Genomic DNA, 19537 nt, shown 5'->3' on the forward strand with positions numbered 1-19537 from the left:
GAAAAAAAAACAAAAAAAAAAAACCCCAACACCCTTGCCCTGTGCAAAAGGCCACGACCCCGCTGGCCTCTCGTTGACCCCAGCTTGACCTTTCCAGGTTAGCTTTTCTGTTAGCTGCAGCTGTGGTGTTGCTAAGAGCCGGGATAATCCAATCACACAGTCATTAGTGCTGAGCAGCAGCAGGTGTGTGTGTGTGTGTGTGTGTGTGTGTGTGTGTGTGTGTGTGTGTGTGTGTGTGTGTGTGTGTGTGTGTGTGTGTGTGTGTGTGTGTGTGTGTGTGTGTGTGTGTGTGTGTGTGTGTGTGTGTGTGTGTGTGTGTGTGTGTGTGTTTCCCTCTCTCCTTTCCTCACGTTTTATTTGCTAATTCCACACACAAACACTGAACGTGGCGCCAGCAGATAATAATAATCACGTCTCTCCTCTTCCAAAAAAAACCAAACAAAAAATAAACGAGACCAAAACACACATCAGATCAGTGGCGTTAAAACCCGCCGCCGTGTCACATCCTGCGTCAGCTAGCTCGCGGCTTCATTAAACCGTGGCGGAGGGTTGCCAGGACGGGAGAGTTTCAGGATGACAGGCATGTGTGACGATATTAAGAACTGTGACACACCGAGTGCTTTTTTTTCCATTTTTTTCTAGCTTCAGCAGAAGTTCTATCGTTCTCCTGTGCTTTTATTTTGACAGTCAACATAATAAACAATCCCAACTTGTCCACGGCAATGTCCGCGTTCTCCCATTGTTAGCGTGTGTAGTGCGTCGTTCTCTACCGGAATGTGTGTGGGTTTTGTGACGATTTTAACAAACAGTGCCACCTGGTGGCCTGGCATGCAAACGACATCGCTTTCAGCGTTTCTGTCGTTGCCGCGCAAACGTGAAACTTTACTAAAAACCGGAACGCAAAAGCGATTTCACATGAAACGTCGTCTCGGCTGTTTGGATTCATTAAAAATAAAACACAAAGTTTTAATTTAAAATATCTTTTATGGTTTTACACTGACGCTGTATTTATTTGGACTGTGAGTCACGTTTCTTCGTCGTGCGACTTATTTTAAGAAGCCACTTTTACATTAGCATATATCAGTAAATACCATCTGCGACCACTAGATGTCACTGTTTAACAACAGGATGCTGCTACAGTCACGATAAACCTCCATCACTTCCGAATTTGACTTAAAGCGCCAAAAGAAAAAGTTACGCAGCAAGTTTTTTAACTGATAAACATTGCAGTAGAAAATGGAACTGCTGCGTCTGGAAAAACAACATGAAGCCGTTTTCTGACAGATACGACTTATAATTTTAAAAAAAATTACGTGAAAATACTTTTAAGCAGTTTTCTGACGGATACGACTTATAATTTAAAAAAAAATTACGTGAAAATACCTTTAAGCAGTTTTCTGACGGATACGACTTATAATTTCTTTTAAAATTACGTGAAAATACTTTGAAGCAGTTTTCTGACAGATACGACTTATAATTTTTTTTTTAATTACGTGAAAATACTTTTAAGCAGTTTTCTGACAGATACGACTTATAATTTTTTTTTTTATTACGTGAAAATACTTTTAAGCAGTTTTCTGACAGATACGACTTATAATTTTTTTTTTAATTACGTGAAAATACCTTTAAGCAGTTTTCTGACGGATACGACTTATTTCTTTTAAAATTACGTGAAAATACTTTGAAGCAGTTTTCTGACAGATACGACTTATAATTTTTTTTTAAATTACGTGAAAATACTTTTAAGCAGTTTTCTGACAGATACGACTTATAATTTTTTTTTAATTACGTGAAAATACTTTTAAGCAGTTTTCTGACAGATACGACTTATAATTTTTTTTTTAATTACATGAAAATACTTCTTATTTCTTGGGTTTTTAATATTTTATATTGAACAGCTGTTTTAAGATGATGTACAACCTTTATATACGACGAGTTCAGCCTGTACGCCGTACAGTGTGTGGTACTGGACCTAAGCTGAAGGGTTAACAGCCGTTTTACGAAAGCTTTGTGTGTTTTTACACGCGCTGATCAGGTGTCGTGTGGCTAAAAGATTACGAACTTGAACTTTTGGGTCTTAGCTGTGAACCGCAGACACGGGCTCAGGATTCCATCAATAGCAGGTCCTTTATGGTGCCTAATTGCTGAAAATGTACATTGAAATGCGACAAGTTGCACCGTGAGCTGGATTTGCTGAAAAGCACTCGCTGCGTTCGCGTCACACTTTCACGTGTATGGAAACACTCGCCGGTCACACAAAGGCTTCTGTTTCGCCTTCAACCACAAACTGATAGTTAAGTACTGCGATAGAAGAAACAAGAACAAGGTGCATATTTGATTTAAACCCGGAATAGCTTATTATTCAATATGAATGATGCTATTTGTGTCTTAAATTCTCATTTGTTCGATAAAGAGACGCCACGAAAGCAGAAGTCAAGAGCAGGGCGGAGCTCCGCGACACACGTTCATAAAGTCTTTGTGATTCTAAACTAAACCCATCTGCTTCCCTCAGAACGTTTCAAAGACGGAGTCTTAATAGACTGGAGTCGTCCCCGGCGCCGTGGCCCACCGCGAGGACCGCCAGACAATAGCTAATGTTAAGTGACAATTTCACCTTTATTAGGCCGGCGAGGAATCGTTAGTAAAGGTCAGGGTGACGGAGGCTGGGGGTCCGCGGCGCTCAGGTGGTGCCTGTGAAGAGAGCAGCACGCCGGGAGAGAAAAGACTCATTAAGTCACAAGGACGTGGCGCCGCCTCGCTCACGTGTACATTAAAGGACAATTCTGACCGAGTCCTTTATTTATAGGAAGTCATTTCAATCAATCGCTTGGTTTTTTCTTCTTCATATAGTTGCACTGAAAATGAGAAAAAAAACTATTTAAAGGTGTATTTATTTGAATTTAAAGGAAAAATAATCGTATTTTTATTGATATAGTTGATTAATGCACACAATTAGAATGAGTTTGGCAGCGTCACTCACCAAGAGCCCTACGGCGGCCCAGAAGGTTCAATACATGGCTGTTTGCTGTTGTGTCGTTGTTTTTAGCTGTGGCGTTGTTGTTTTGCTGTTGTGTTGTTTTTTTCTGTTGCGTTGTGGCTCTTTGCTGTTGTATTGTTTTTTTTTCTGCTGATATGATTTTTTTTTTGCTGTTGTATTGTTTTTTTCTGCTGATATGTTGTCTTTTTGCTGTTGTGTTGTTTTTTTCTGTTGTGTTGTTTTTTTCTGTTGTGTTGTTTTTTTCCTGCTGATGTGTTTTTTGCTGTTGCGTTGTTTTTTTTTGCTGTTGTGTTGTTGTTTTCTGCTGATATGTTGTCTTTTTACTGTTGCGTTGTTGTTTTTTTGGTGTTGTGTTGTGGTTCTTTGCTGTTGTTTCTTTTGTGTTCCCATTGTGTTGACACTTCTGGGCCACCGTAGAACTGGTTTTCCATGAACCTCCCTGGCAGAATAAAGGATCCCGGAGGTGGTTTGGACAAACTTCAACAAACCTGCTCAGACTGCTCGGTAACGAGCTTTAAAAACAAAACTTCACCAATAACTACACAATATTCCTGATTTCACCCCAGTATTAATGACATCACATCTCATTTCAATGTACTTTTCATGAACTTTTCTTATTTAAATGACCTTCGGCTTTTGATGTGATGACTATTGACTAAAACCGATAAAAGACCTGTTTTTGACGTCTCGACGGCCCCGAACACCAAAACCTCCGATCAAAACAGAAACCTGATATAGCGATGGCTGCAGGCCCTTCACCCGGTCCTGTACTCCGGGTGTCCTACACCCCTTTAGATCAGCTGCTGTAAAGCAGCCCAACGACTGAAACAGGAGCGAGGGTACCCCCAAAAAAAGTCTAAAGTCTCTAAATCCTTCCGATGGTGGCATCGGGATTCTGGCGTCTCCAGAATCACCAGTAGATATTTGTCTCCGGTGGCAGGTGTGCGCCGTTGCAGGGGTTATGAACTCTCTCGGATGCTATTAGGAGGTCAGGGGGGGGGGAGAAAGCAGCTTGAATGACTTTGATCTTGCTGTAGAGAGACAGCGGCGTCCCTCCGAGACTTCCAACATGGACCCCGGGGCGGGGGGGGAGGGGTTTCGTTGTCCCGCTTTTCACCATATATGGAAGAAGAGCAACAGAAACTATATGTGAAAGCTATAAAGAAAAAAAACAAACGTGACACGTATAGATTGAAACCCCTTTCAAGTCTATTGTGCAAAGATAAAGTTCCTCATTTACTTGGTGGCTGCGTGGGAGGGTTTCCAGAAAAACGTCCCACTGGTGCGTTACACAACCGCCGCTCGTGTCTGTGCTGGAATGTGCGTTGCGTCGATTGAACGGAGGTAAAAGTGTAAACGTGTGGCGTTCGGCGCGATGTGGGTGCAGGAGGAGTCCAGTGCCGCTGCAGGTAAGGCTCCATTGTGTGGATTTAAAAAGCAGATTTCAACTCCATGTTTCATGTTTTTATTCACTGAGGTGATTCACAGTTTCTAAAAGAAAAAAAAAAAAAAGAGGTCAAATGATGAATTATGAATTATGCGAATGGTATGCAGATGTCATTTTGATGCGTAACCTGCGGCTCTGGAGCCGCGTGCGGCTCTATAGACCCTCTGTAGTGGCTCCATTAAGCTTTCACAAAGCTAGATGTGTCTAAACATTCACATTTTGTTCTATTTACGCACAACGTAATTCAAAAGGACTCTTATCTTTTGGCTAAAAGGGGATTTTAAAAAAAAAGCTACAAGCAAAATGGGACAAACCACAAGAAATGGAGGGAAAAATGTGATAAAATGGCTTAAATAAACTGACATGACTAGAATTTCTAATAAAACAAAAACGGTTAAAGCAGCTAAAATGTCCAGATTTATTGTCTCCAAGTCTCCAGTTTCACTCCCTTTGGAGGAAAATCACAACAAAAAGCTCTTTTGGTCATAAAGGCTTCAGACCCCTGGTCTATATCAACAATTCAAACTTAAACGCTGCTTAGATAAAGTTAAAGGAGTGAAATTCTAACTGTTGGTTTTAATTTTGTCTAAATTTTTATATAAACATATACATTTTTTTTTTTTTTTTACAGTTAATGGTCTAAAGTTATTGTGTTGTTTTACAGGTGTTAAAATCATCGGTGTGCTGATTTGCACAGTGATAATATTTTATTTTGAAGCTCAACTTGAATCAAGCGTCAACTCGTCTTTTCTTCTGTATCTATTGTTGAACGAAGACAAAACAAAAAAAGTCTAAACAAAACCGGCTCAGATGGTGGTTTGGTGCCTTTTCGTGTCGAGTTTTGCCTTTTCTATCTTTGCTTTTTTGATTTTTCTTCCCACTATAATCGCCCCCCCCCCAAAAAAAACCACGCTTTTGAACTTCATTGGTGACTTTGCACACATTTATTTATTTTTTTTGTTGACAAAAACTTGATATTTCACCTTCTACGTTCACAAAATAAATCTTCCACGTAATACAGAGCTGCTGTGAGCATGCCAAACCTGTAGGGGGCAGTGTGGCGAGGGAGCTTTTATAACTTGCAATGGTGCAAGTTATAGAAGCAGAGCTCCTCCTAAATGTGGCGCTAGAATATTAAAACTAATAAAACACAAGAATGAGCAGTTTTCACGGGAGCCATTTTTTATTTTCTTTCACGCAAAACTATAAATGCGTGTCGCACGCCGATGATGTCACGGTGTGTGCACCTGAGATTCTCATCGGGGACGTTCGGTCGTGGGGACGGCAAACCGCCGTCGGATTTCAGAACCTGCTGAAATCGAAAGCGAGAAACGCCTGCTTTCACTTCCTGTATTGTCCCCCGGTCGTCCTCCACAACTTCCTCTTGCAGTCCTGCTGACAGGAAGTGAGGACGTCCGTCCAGCGTGGTGTCACGTGAAGACACATCAGTGTTGTTTTGTTTTTGTCACAGACGATGAGGACGACAGCAGCTTGTCCTCTGAAGACGAGCTGGACGTCCAGGTACTGCTGCTCCCAACACTTTATTTTTTAACGACTTTGTAAAACACAATGTTTTCACAATGACATCTTGCATGTTTAATTAACAGTACAAAGAACGTAAAAAAACCAAACAAATTTCTCCAAAAAAGCACAATTTGACAATTTTGACAACACTAACAAAGGCGGAGGTAATTTTCTCTGCTTGATAAAAAGACTAAAAACGTGGATTATAATCAGCTGCAGGAGTTTATTGTCGCCTGATTGAAGTCGTCGGATTGTTTTTTTGGGTTTGTTTTGTTTTTTTTTGTTGGGTGATTGACAGTGCGAGTTCCTGGAGAAGCAGAGGGATGAAGCCAATCAGAAGCTGGCGGAGCTGGAGGAAGGTGAGGCAGGAGGTTCAGCGAGTGGCGGAGAAGTCGGTTTGGCGACGATTGTAATTGTGGTTCGCTTTGATGTTCTTGACGCTTTGATCCTCCGGTCAGTTTCCAACCAGCTGCTGAAGGAGATGAACGTCCTGGAGGTGCAGTTCCAGGTGGAACGTTCCTGCAGGGAGAGCGCCGAGGCCCTGGCCCTACAAGTACCAACTCCAGCCTCACTTTTCTATCTCACTTCCTTCACTTCCTGTCTTCCTTCTAGTTTTTTTTTTTTTTAAATCTTGCCCTCCCTTCTTTTTCCTTGCCTGTCATTCGATTTACTTTACTTGTCTTGTCTTTTTCTTTCCCCCGTCTTGTTTCTTTTTTTCTTTCCATGTTTTTTTCCTTATCTGGTCTTTCTTGACTCTATTCCTTGTCTTGTCTTCCTTTTACATGTCTTGTCTCATCTCCTGCCTCTTGTCCTGTCTTTGCGTGTGTTGCCTTGTCTTTACTTGTCTTGTCTTTTCTCTTCTTGTCTTTGCATGTCTTGTCTCATCTTGTCGTATCTTTATTTGTCTCTTCTTGTCTTTGCATGTCTTGTCTTTACTCATCTTTTCCTGTCTTTATTTGTCTCGCCTTGTCTTTGCATGTCTTGCCTTGTCTTGTCTTGTCTTGTCTTTGCGTGTCTTGTCTTTCTTGTCTTTACTCAGCTTGTCCTGTCTTTATTTGTCTCACCTTGTCTTTGCATGTCTTGTCTTTGCGTGTCTTGTCTTTTCTCTTCTTGTTTTTGCATGTCTTGTCTCATCTTGTCGTGTCTTTATTTGTCTCTTCTTGTCTTTGCGTGTCTTGTCTTTACTCATCTTTTCCTGTCTTTATTTGTCTCGCCTTGTCTTTGCATGTCTTGCCTTGTCTTGTCTCGTCTTGTCTTTGCGTGTCTTGTCTTTCTTGTCTTTACTCATCTTGTCCTGTCTTTATTTGTCTCACTGTGTCTTTGCATGTCTTGTCTTGTCTTTACTCAGTTTGTCGTGTCTTTATTTGTCTCACCTTGTCTTTGCATGTCTTGTCTTTGCGTGTCTTGTCTTTACTCATCTTGTCCTGTCTTTATTTGTCTCACCTTGTCTTTGCATGTCTTGCCTTGTCTTGTCTTGTCTTTGCGTGTCTTGTCTTTACTCATCTTGTCCTGTCTTTATTTGTCTCACCTTGTCTTTGCATGTCTTGCCTTGTCTTGTCTTGTCTTTGCGTGTCTTGTTTGTCTTTACTCAGCTTGTCCTGTCTTTATTTGTCTCACCTTCTCTTTACACGTCTTGTCTTGTCTCATCTTGCCTTGTCTTTGTATGTCTTCCTTTGTCTTTGCGTGTCTTGTCTCATCTTTCTTGTGTTGTCTTGTCATTCTTTGTCTTGTCTTGTCTTTACTTGTCTTCTTGTACTTCCTGGTGTTTCCTGTGGTCTGGTCTGTCCCCGTGTCTCGCTGATCCAGCTTTAATTTTTGATAAGAAAATTAAACGACAGCATTATCGTACTCGCACGTATTTTCCTTATCTTGTGTTTCATTTCCTCTTCTTGTCTTTCCTTTTCTTTCATTTCCTTCACTTTCTCCTTTTCCCTCCTTGTCTTGTCTCGTTTTCTTCCTTCCTTTTCCATTCATTTCCCTTTCTATTCCTTGTCTCACCTTTCCTCTCCTCTCCTTGTCTTATCTTTCCTCACCCTGTCTTTAATGTCATCAACCCCCCCCCCCCCAAACAAAACAAGCATCATCACCCCCCCCCCACCCCCCCCCCCCCCCTCACCCATTGCCTCCTCCGTCGTTGCCTAGGTGACGAAGGCGAACAAAGACCTGAAGAGGAGGAGCCACATGGCGATGCCGCTCATCTCCGAGCTGCCTGAAAACCTGCACGCCTTGACCTTTGACCCCGAGGCGAACGGGGACGAGGTGGACCTCGGCGGCGGGGACGGCGAGGACGGCGGCGAGGACGCGGTGCTGTTCGAGCATCAGGCCAAGATCACGGGTTGGAATGAAGAAATCACAAATATTGTTTATTATGTGATTGTTGGTTTTCGACCAGTCTGACCTCAACTGCTGCAGGATTCATGTGTGTGTGTGTGTGTGTGTGTGTGTGTGTGTGTGTGTGTGTGTGTGTGTGTCAGAGCTGCAGGTGACGGTGGACGTTCTGCTGACGGAGAAGCTGCAGCTGCAGCAACAGGTGGAGGATCTGAGCAGAGAGCAGGTCCGGCTCAGGGAGCAGGTAAGGCACTGCAAGTCCACTGGGAAGTGACACACACACACACACACACACACACACACACACACACACACACACACACACACACACACACACACACACACACACACACACGACAGTAACTGTGTTCCTCTCAGCTCGCTCTGGAGGTGGAGGAGAAGGAGAGCATTTTGAGGAAAATGAGCAAACAGACAAAGAGCGTCAACAAACTGAAGAGAGGTGCGTCACGACAGCCTTTCAGGGAAAAGTCGTAGAAAATTAAAAAAAATTCAAAACGATAAAGTTACAAATGCTTGTGGCAAACCACAAAACCTACACTGTTTATTTTGTAATTAATCTTAATATTTAAACAATCAAAGCTAATTATTCTCTTAAAGTAAACTTGATTTAAATGTATTTTACTTTGTTTGTTTAGTTATATAATAAATCATTAAAATAGCCTTTTCTTTTTCCTCTATAGTTTTTTTTTTTTAATTTAATCTAGTAGTTGTTTCAAATTTTAGATTTTGCCTCAAATGAAATGATCATTTATCAAATAAAACTGAATTTGTCAGAATATTTTCCTTTCAAATCTTATTAGAATCTGGCTATTGTAGTTTTATCTGCTTCAGTGATGAATTATTCTATAATAATATAATATAATATTACCATTTATGTTCGATTAAGGACTTAAAGCCTTCATCATGACTCCTGAAACATCGGGTCATATGCAGCCGTTGTAATATTTCTGTTGTTTCTTGTGGATTTTTCAATTTTTTTTTATTTTTTATTTTTTTATAATATCAAGTTTTTTGCTGTTATTTTTCCGCTTCAGTTTCTCAGCTTGTCACAGAGGAGTTCACAGAAATGTCTCAGAAGCTGGAGCTGGAGCAGGACCTCCGGCAGCACGCTGAAGTCTTCGCCCACCAGGTGTGAGGAGGGTGTGTGTGTGTGTGTGTGTGTGTGAAAGTGTGTGTGTGTGTGTGTGTTCCTGGCGTAACACGGAACCTTTTGTCATACATTCACACCTATTGATACCGAGGGTGACGGGTCGTGTCACGGGAAGGGCCGAGGAGTGTCGGCGCTGACCTTCGGGCGGCTGCGGGCAAAGAGACGGACACCCGGGCGGCGACACACACACACACACATACACACACACACACACACACACACGTACACACACACTCTTACGCTGTCAGGGAGCGTCTGATGTATCAGGACAGCAGAAAGAGGGTCTCCATTCTCCACCTTCACACTTTGGTCAAATCTGGGTTCTCGCCACGTCTCACACACACACACACACACACATTCACACACACATATATACACACACACACACATCAATTCACTTGTTATCCACATACCCAAACACGTTGTGGCTGTCCCAGCTGCTCCCATAATGAAGGGCTTTTCTTTGAAAGAGGAAAAAAAAACAAAAACCTGTCCCCGTCCCCGTCCTCCATTTATCCCCCCCCCCTCCTCCCCCCTCCTCCCCCCCCCCCCTGTAATTAGTGGTAATCAGTGCCGCCGGAGGAGAATAGTGGCCTTTTAAGCGCAACCTGTCTTCGCCTGACACCTTTATGTTTTTTTTGCGCCGAGCAAATAGCAATTGTCGCCTTTGTGCGCCGCGGCCCCCATTTAGGGGACCGGCGCACAATGGGCCGCCTCGCGGGGGTCCTTACCTGTGAAAAGGGGACCCCCCCCCCCACCCCCCACTCCCACCCCCGACTCTTCACACAATTCGGGGCCCCTTTACTCTCAATTCACGGATGCCTCTTGTGCGCTGCCACTATTTGTGTGTTTTCGCGTGTTTTGAAAACAACAACCATTCACACCTCTTCCCTGTGATGCGCGCCGGTATAATGACGCCGGCGCCTCAAACAGGAAGCAATTTGGACCTTTTTTTTTTTTTTTTTTTTTTATGTGTGTGTGTGTGTCTTTGTTCCCTTTGTGCGGCCGTGTGCGCTCGGCCCCGTGTGTTTGTACGTATGAAATAATTGTGCTAATTGCTGTGTGAAAATGGCTCCGCCGAGGGGGGGCCGCGGATTAGAGGCGGCGGCGGCGGCGGCGCAGGTTGGGCTGATACGGAGCTCAACCAGGCCGCCGCCGCCGCCGTAACCCGAAATCCTCTACTTTCTCCTTTCTGGACGGTTCTCAAGAAAAAAAAAAGGCTAAAATCACTCAAATGTGCTAAAATGTTGGATTTCTGCCAATTAAATGAAAGAAAATGTTCATTTCAACAGTCGTTCTTCATGCCGATGAGGTTGGACGAGACTTTTCCGCCCGTTTCGTCCATGTTAAACGCATTTTCTACAATTTTAGGTCGAATAATGAATTAAAAAAAAACCCTGCAACTCTTCAGGTTATTTATGTTTATGGCCTCCATGTTTGTTTCACAGAGAGAAGTTAATGTCTGTACAGCCAGTGTCACCTGCACCTAAAGGGTTTTGAGTAAACATCCTGTATGATGTCTACATAGTGCCACAAACGTTTAGTGCACTGTGTTAATATTGCACGTTATTGCAATTTCGCTGTTTTATTCCTTCAATAAAGTCCGTTTGTGAGCTTCACTGCTCACGTCTGGACTTTATTTACTATCACAATTAGCGATGGACTGAATCAGATTGATTACTTTGGATTAGAAGTAAGAAACTACTTTTCCTTTTTTTTTTGCTGAGACGGAAGTTGACTTGAGTTTTGCTCAATAATAATTATCTCTTGATTTTTTTGTTTTAATTGTGATTTTTACGAGTTAAAGTTCAACATATAGGTAAATAAAAACTACTTTTTTTTTTTTAATCCCATTTGAAACACTACTGTTGTGAATTTACAGTTTCTCGCCAAGACGCTCGACACAAGCGATAATATAAAAATGGCCAATAGCGAGAAGAATGACCAGATTAGATGTTATAAAACCAATAATAACAATCATTTTCATTCGTTTGAGGATTTCCTGAAGAAAAACAACGGAACAGTTAAGCTGTGTTGAGGTTAATTTGATTAAATTTGACTGTCTGAGCCTTTATTTCGGTTCGTTTGGTTCCAGTTTATCACTTCAGGGAGTTTGCACGTTCTCGCTGCAGTGACGTTTGACGAATCGACGTAGAAAAGGGAAATTAACGAGGAAATGCTTGATTCACCAACGCGTTTTTTTGGCGACGTGGGCTGAACACTGGAGGCGGGAGATTCTCACTCACGGGAAAAGTTTTAAGGTTTTCAGATGAAACAGCAGCAGAAACGTCTTTTAACAGTAAATCCAGTTCAAAGCATCATTCCCATCAGATTAAAGTATTCAAAGTGTAATTGTCACCTCCAATCCTCAAGTTTTGCGTTTAATTTACAGCAGTTTAGCAAAGTTTGGACGTTATCAAGCGTCTGTTTCTAAAAAAAAAATCCCTCGACGCTAAACTGTAGCTGCACGTTTGATCTGTTTCCTTTGTGATTGGCTGCCGCGGTTCTCCTGCGTATTAACAGGGATTTAATCTGACTGTGTCAATACCTGTGTTTTACCTGCGTGTCGGCCACATTGTGGAAGAGGACAAAAAGCCTGAGTTACACACTAATCATCAACTGAACACGCTCGCATTTATCGGAGGAATAATCAAAGATTGAATGGACGTGAATGGAGGCAGAGCCTGGCTTCTCTTTTTTTTTCGTTTTTTCTGTTTTTCTAATCATAATGTAGGAATAATGCCGGTTTGACTCGTCGTCTTCGCTTCTCGAGCGACAAGACTCCCCCCAGTCATTGTTCAGTCAAACGCCGGTTTTGAAAACATTCCCCGACCCCCCGCGGAGCGATGAATAAACAACTTGGCCAATTCAGATTGTTTTTTTTTTTTTCTCTCTCTCTCTCCTTTCCCCCCCCTCTCTCTCTCTCTCTCTCTCTCGGTCTGTAATTGTGCCTCATTGTCACAGACGCGTCTCGGGAACCGTTTTTTTTTCTCCCCGCGAGCGACGACAATGAAGGGCCGTTTTAAAGTGTCAGAGATGAATGTGAATCGCTTCTCTCAGATGCTGGAGGAGCGGGAGGAGGCGGAGGCGGCGGTGGGGAGGAGGCGCCGGGGCGAGGCGGAGACCCGGAGCCCGGAGGCGGACGTGCTGCAGCGGCTAGCGCTCGCCCTGCGGCACATCTGCCGCGTCGGCGCGGCCGCCCTGTCCGACGTGCGGCTCCACGACCAGGAGCAGGTCGGTAAAAGTCAAAGTGAATAAAAAAACGTTCAGTTTTTAAGCGTTGATTATTTGTGCTTTTTTTTCGGGGTGCAGGCGAGGGCGGAGGAGGGCGAGCTGCACCACCTGCTGGGGACGGGCGAGGAGGACGGGCGGAGGCTGCGGGCTCGGCTGCGTGAGGCCGACGGGGCGGTCGCACAGCTGCAGGGGGAAGGTAGACACCGGGAGGAAAACCTTCAGGGCCTGTAGTACACATGCCCGGCCTGTAGGGGCGCTGTGACTCACCAAACACACAACAAAAATGCAGAAGGAGAGAAAGCAATGATCGTCTTTGAGCCGGGGTTTTAAAAAATGTCCCCATTCTGGGACCTGTGTGAAAAAAAAAACCCCCAAAAAAAACGGTTTTCGTGCCTCTAAAAAAACACCTGGTGTGGACGACAGGCTAGAAACATCTGGTTCAGGTGAACCAGGTTCCTAGTTTAGGTGAACAAGGTTCCTGGTGTGGACGACGGACCAGAAACATCTGGTTCAGGTGAACCAGGTTCCTGGTGTGGACGACGGGCCAGAAACATCTGGTTCAGGTGAACCAGGTTCCTGGTGTGGACGACGGGCCAGAAACATCTGGTTCAGGTCAACCAGATTCCTGGTGTGGACGACGGGCCAGAAACATCTGGTTCAGGTGAACCAGGTTCCTGGTTTAGCTGAACCAGGTTCCTGGTGCGGACGACGGGCCAGAAACATCTGGTTCAGGTGAACCAGGTTCCTGGTTTAGCTGAACAAGGTTCCTGGTGTGGACGACGGGCCAGAAACATCTGGTTCAGGTGAACCAGGTTCCTGGTTCAGGTGAACCAGGTTCCTGGTGTGGACGACGGACCAGAAACATCTGGTTCAGGTGAACCAGGTTCCTGGTGTGGACGACGGACCAGAAACATCTGGTTCAGATGAACCAGGTTCCTGGTGTGGACGACGGGCCAGAAACATCTGGTTCAGGTGAACCAGGTTCCTGGTGTGGACGACAGACCAGAAACATCTGGTTCAGGTGAACCAGGTTCCTGGTTCAGGTGAACCAGGTTCCTGGTGTGGACGACGGGCCAGAAACATCTGGTTCAGGTGAACCAGGTTCCTGGTTCAGGTGAACCAGGTTCCTGGTGTGGACGACAGACCAGAAACATCTGGTTCAGGTGAACCAGGTTCCTGGTTCAGGTGAACCAGGTTCCTGGTGTGGACGACGGGCCAGAAACATCTGGTTCAGGTGAACCAGGTTCCTGGTGTGGACGACAGACCAGAAACATCTGGTTCAGGTGAACCAGGTTCCTGGTTCAGGTGAACCAGGTTCCTGGTGTGGACGACGGGCCAGAAACATCTGGTTCAGGTGAACCAGGTTCCTGGTTCAGGTGAACCAGGTTCCTGGTGTGGACGACAGACCAGAAACATCTGGTTCAGGTGAACCAGGTTCCTGGTTCAGGTGAACCAGGTTCCTGGTGTGGACGACGGGCCAGAAACATCTGGTTCAGGTGAACCAGGTTCCTGGTGTGGACGACGGACCAGAAACATCTGGTTCAGGTGAACCAGGTTCCTGGTTTAGGTGAACCAGGTTCCTGGTGTGGACGACGGGCCAGAAACATCTGGTTCAGGTGAACCAGGTTCCTGGTGTGGACGACGGGCCAGAAACATCTGGTTCAGGTGAACCAGGTTCCTGGTGTGGACGACGGGCCAGAAACATCTGGTTCAGGTGAACCAGGTTCCTGGTGTGGACGACAGGCCAGAAACATCTGGTTCAGGTGAACCAGGTTCCTGGTTCAGGTGAACCAGGTTCCTGGTGTGGACGACGGGCCAGAAACATCTGGTTCAGGTGAACCAGGTTCTTGGTTTAGGTGAACCAGGTTCCTGGTGTGGACGACGGGCCAGAAACATCTGGTTCAGGTGAACCAGGTTCCTGGTTTAGCTGAACCAGGTTCCTGGTGTGGACGACGGGCCAGAAACATCTGGTTCAGGTGAACCAGGTTCCTGGTGTGGACGACAGGCCAGAAACATCTGGTTCAGGTGAACCAGGTTCCTGGTTCAGGTGAACCAGGTTCCTGGTGTGGACGACGGGCCAGAAACATCTGGTTCAGGTGAACCAGGTTCCTGGTTTAGGTGAACCAGGTTCCTGGTGTGGACGACGGACCAGAAACATCTGGTTCAGGTGAACCAGGTTCCTAGTTCACCTGAACCAGATGTTTCTGGCCCGTCGTCCACACCAGGAACTTGGTTCACCTGAACCAGGTTCCTGGTGTGAACATCTGGTTCAGGTGAACCAGGTTCCTGGTATGAACATCTGGTTCAGGTTTACAAAAAGTCCCACCTTGGCAGCCGTTTCCAAAATGGCTTGTTTTCGAGTGGCTCCGAGCGACGGAGGCGTGTCTCTGACCGAAGAGCTGCAGCTTGGAATAAATGTTTAGAGGATTCTAGTTAAGATGGAAATAGTTTTTCACGGCGATGATTTTAACTAGTCAACTAGTTAACTAGTTAACTAGTTAACTAGTTAACTAGTTGACTAGTTAACGCTGATCTTGGTTCCACTTTCCTCGACTTTGCTGGAATTAAACAGCCTGTTTATCACATCAGAATTACTGTAAACATCCTGAAAAAAATGTGCTTTTTACCTATTAAGTCTGACGAGTTTGTTGCTTTTACAATATAAACCGTTCTGAAAATGTGTTTTTTGTTTTTTTTAATTGAAATGATCAATTAAGTTTGACCTTCACCTTATTAGGAATTGTTCTCAAAAACAATTGGTCTTTTATTGTAGTGAAACGTCTACAAGATGAACTGAACAAAGATGGTGAAAAGGTGGAGGAATCCACTCCTCCTCCTCCACCTCCTCCTCCTCCTCCTCCTCCTCCTCCTCCACCTCCTCCTCCACCCCCCACTGTGACCGTCAAGTATGTGAAACCAAAGCTCTTCCTGCTGTATTTACATCACACTTAATGACTTTTACTTATATTTTCTTTCTCCGTACACGAACGGCAACAAAAGGCAACGTATGCACACGCGTCCCTCGGTTGCGTTGATGTCGGCGAGGTCGCCACGCCGCCGCGCGTGAAAAAAACACTCGTCCGCTGATTGGCGGGATTTAACCCCGCTGACCCTCTCCTGCAGTTTAGGTGATTTCCTGAAGAGCAGGAGAAGAGATGGAGGCGACACGGCGGCGCAAAACGGTGAGTTCCTCTACAAAGGGGGTCCTTTTAAGTCGGCCACTCAAAGCATCTTTTTCCCGCTTTGATGTGTGATTGCAAAGTGGAAACTTGATTTGAGTACCAAATACTGAAACGCCCTTGAGTGAAACTCCGGCAGTAATGGAGGATATCCACGTGTCTGCAAATGTGCAACTACCCTTGTTTTGAGGAATAAAAGGAATATATTAGTCACTCATTATCGATAAAAACACAATTTTGTGTGATAAAAATAAACGTAAAAGCCACAAAACAGACGATAATGTACAACCGTACATGTTGTACTGTCTACTTCTTCTGTATTAGAACCAGAACGTTCAGACTCCATGCAGTTTGCTCAGAAATACTATAACCAACTAGAAATGTATTTAAAAAGATTTTTATTTCAACATGTTTTCACTGTTTGATCTCGGTGTTACTTGCAAAAAATTGCAGTTTTCTGTGGTCTTTTATGTAAAAAATGGTGTTACTTTACAAAATCCTTCTGCAGGCCAGATGTGGTTCATGAACCGTGTGATTGACACTCCAGATGTAAGGAGTTGAAAGGGGAATAAATAAATATATATATATGGAATCAGATGACAAAATTTCAACTTTTCTCAAATATGAATCAAATTCTTTCCCACTTTGTGAAGAAAACTCGCCCTTGTTGGACCAGAAGACCAAAGCAGTGAATGAAATGATGGAGAGAATAAAGAAAGGCATCATCCTGAGGCCCATCAGCAGAATCCAGGTAGGTTAAGGTAAAATAACAACAACAAAAAAAAGAAAGAAAAGTTTTCATGGTTGCAGTAGAACTGAACTCTAATCCTGTGTTTGGCTCGCAGGACGACGGCGGCTCGTGGAAGGTCAGTGGTTTTTATTCCCTCGTCTTTCATGTCTCTGCGCGGGCGGAGGTGAAGCGGCAGTTGAAACACACTCCATCTCTCGGAGCTTGACAGTAATATTCTCCCAGATCTGAACTTGGGTTTTGGTGCAGGACCACCGGAGCGAAAACAGGAAGTCGGCCGTCGTGGAGCTGAAAGGAATGCTGGTAATCGTCCCTGTGAAAACTGAAATGTCTCGGCGTGAACCGAAGCCGCAGCTGATCTCGTCCTGATCCGTGTCTCCGTAGGACAGCATGAAGCATCAGCGCCACCGCAGGGGGCCGGCGAGGGGGGTGGGACGAGGCGTCGGGGACGGCGAGCTCCTGAGGGTGCTGCAGAAGAGGAGGAGGGTGATGGGAGAGAACCTGGACCCGCCGGACACAACGCAAACACAACCAGGTAGTCGGTCCCGTCCTCTGAGCCTCCAGGGCCGGTTTGGTTGGTTTAAACTAGTAAAGCTCATTAAAATGTCCTGGAAGGAAGTTTAGCTGGTTTTCTCAGAATATTTTCAACTCATTCACACACTAGAGCACTTTTTTATGATCGTTTGCAATGTGAGGTTATTTAATTGTCCCTTCATGTCTTTGTGTTTCTGTAGATTATGCTGAATTGAATGTATACATTTTTATATTTTATATTAATATATTAATTAAATTATGTATTTTTTAATTATATATATTTTTTTATTTTATATCATTTATACATTTTATATTTGTACAATTCATTTATATGATATTAAATAATTTATTTTTATTATTATATTTTAAAATTTTATTTATACATTGTATATTTTTATAATTTATTTATAGGATATTAAATAATGTATTTTTATTACAATATTATATTTTTAATGGTATTTTATTTTATTTATACATTTTATATTTTTATATTCTATTAAATAATGTTTTTAAATTATTATATTTTCTAATTTTATTTAAACATTTTCTAATTTATTTATATGGTGTTAAATGTATTTATTATTATATTTTTTAGACGTTATTTTATTTATACATTTTATATTTTTATATTCTATTAAATAATGTTTTTAAATTATTATATTTTCAAATTTTATTTAAACATTTTCTAATTTATTTATATGATGTTAAATGTATTATTATTATTATATTTTTTAAATGTTATTTTATTTCTACATTTTATATTTTTATTTATATTATCTTAAACATTTAATTCTTGCATTTTTAATATAATGCAATTTTTTTAAATATTTCATTTTATGTATACTTCTTTTTAAATACACTATACATCCACCTCATCTAAAAATGTTCCTCTGTAAAGGAAAAGCAGTGCACGTGTGTAAAACCAGTGTGAACGTAGTTAAAACAACAAGCCTCACGGCGCCATCGCTTGATTGACATCATCACATTCGATCATTAAAAGAATATGACGCTATCGTCTCCAGCAAAACAGTTTATCCAGCGAGAAGCTGTACAGATGTTTCCAGGACGTCGGCCTTTAGAAGAGCAAAATCCAGGGTTTGAATTGGTGTTAATTTAATGGCGTGTCTTGCGATGTCTCGGTCAGACCCTCGGCCCGGCGAGCAGCTCCACCCTGCAGCCTCAGACGTGTCCTGGGAGGGCGGCGGCGGCGGCGGCGGTGGTGCCCCCGTCCTCCGCAGGCTGAGGCACAACAGGGACAAGAGGGACTCTCGCATCCGAGCGTCGGCGCTGATGATCAGCAACAACATCTGACGGCAGTCGGAGGAGGAGGAGGAGGAGGAGGAGGAGGAGCCGCACGCCATGACCTCCTGAAACCAAAGATACGTTGGTCGATCGAAGTGTGAGACGTCTGATTTGTCTCTAAGTGGCACGAATCCTAAAATGTCCCTGAGAGTTTCTTATGTACTTTTATTGGCGTTAAAGATGTTCGAAGACCAACGACCTGTAAACGTCACTGGTCGTCAATTTATATTGTAAAGTTTTATTTTTCCCAATATACCCTGAAGGGATGGATGGGTGGGTGGAGATTGAATGGAAGATGGTTGGTTGGATGGATGGATGGATGTTAGTTGGAGATGGATGGTTGGTTATAAGAATTGATGGATGATGGCAAGGATGGATGGGTGGAGATTGATTGGAAGAGGGTTGAGATGGATGGATGGATGGTTGGTTATAAGAATGGATGGATGGTGGTATGTATGGATGGAGGTTGAATGGAAGTTGGTTGGTTGGTTGGTTGGGTATGGATGGATGGAGGTTGCTTGGATGGATGAATGGTTGTTGTAAGGATGGACTAATGGATGGATGATGGTTGGTTGGATAGATGGTTTGTTGATATGGATGGATGGATGGTGGTAAGGACGGATGGATGGATGGAGATTAAATGGAATATGGTTGGTTGGTTGGGTATGGATGGATGGATGATGATTGGTTGGATGGACGATGATTGGTTGGATGGATGATTTGTTGAAAAGGATGGATGGATGGATGGTTGGATGTTGGTTAGTTAGATGGATGGATGGTTGGTTGATAAGGATGGATGGATGTTGGTTGGACGGATGGTTATAAGAATTGATGGATGGTATGGATGGAGATTGAATGGAAGATGGTTGGTTGGGGATGGATGGATGGATGGATGGATGATGATTGGTTGGATGGATGATTTGTTGATAAGGATGGATGGATGGTTGGATGGATGGTTATAAAAATTGATGGATGATGGGATGGATGGATGGAGATTGAATGGATGGATGGTTGGTTGATAAGGATGGATAGATGTTGGTTAATTGGTTGTATGGTTGGATGGATGTTGGAT

At 43.5% G+C, this 19537-nt stretch overlaps 1 protein-coding gene across 1 annotated transcript; it reads left to right on the top strand.

Annotated features, from left to right (window-relative positions):
• The first annotated feature begins 6218 nt into the window (after positions 1 to 6218).
• Positions 6219 to 19002, top strand: shtn2 (shootin 2). The gene is made up of 15 exons (XM_080518858.1): positions 6219 to 6328; positions 6428 to 6522; positions 8112 to 8304; positions 8444 to 8541; positions 8676 to 8757; positions 9353 to 9447; positions 12529 to 12702; positions 12781 to 12898; positions 15476 to 15608; positions 15826 to 15884; positions 16535 to 16632; positions 16727 to 16747; positions 16879 to 16932; positions 17014 to 17164; positions 18308 to 19002. Exons 2-15 carry the CDS (start codon positions 6451 to 6453, stop codon positions 18472 to 18474), a joined length of 1515 nt encoding a protein of 504 aa, XP_080374984.1. The 5' UTR covers positions 6219 to 6328; positions 6428 to 6450; the 3' UTR covers positions 18475 to 19002.
• Positions 19003 to 19537: the final 535 nt, after the last annotated feature.

The sequence above is a fragment of the Blennius ocellaris genome (assembly GCF_963422515.1).
Source record: "Blennius ocellaris genome assembly, chromosome: 23".
NCBI lineage: Eukaryota > Metazoa > Chordata > Actinopteri > Blenniiformes > Blenniidae > Blennius > Blennius ocellaris.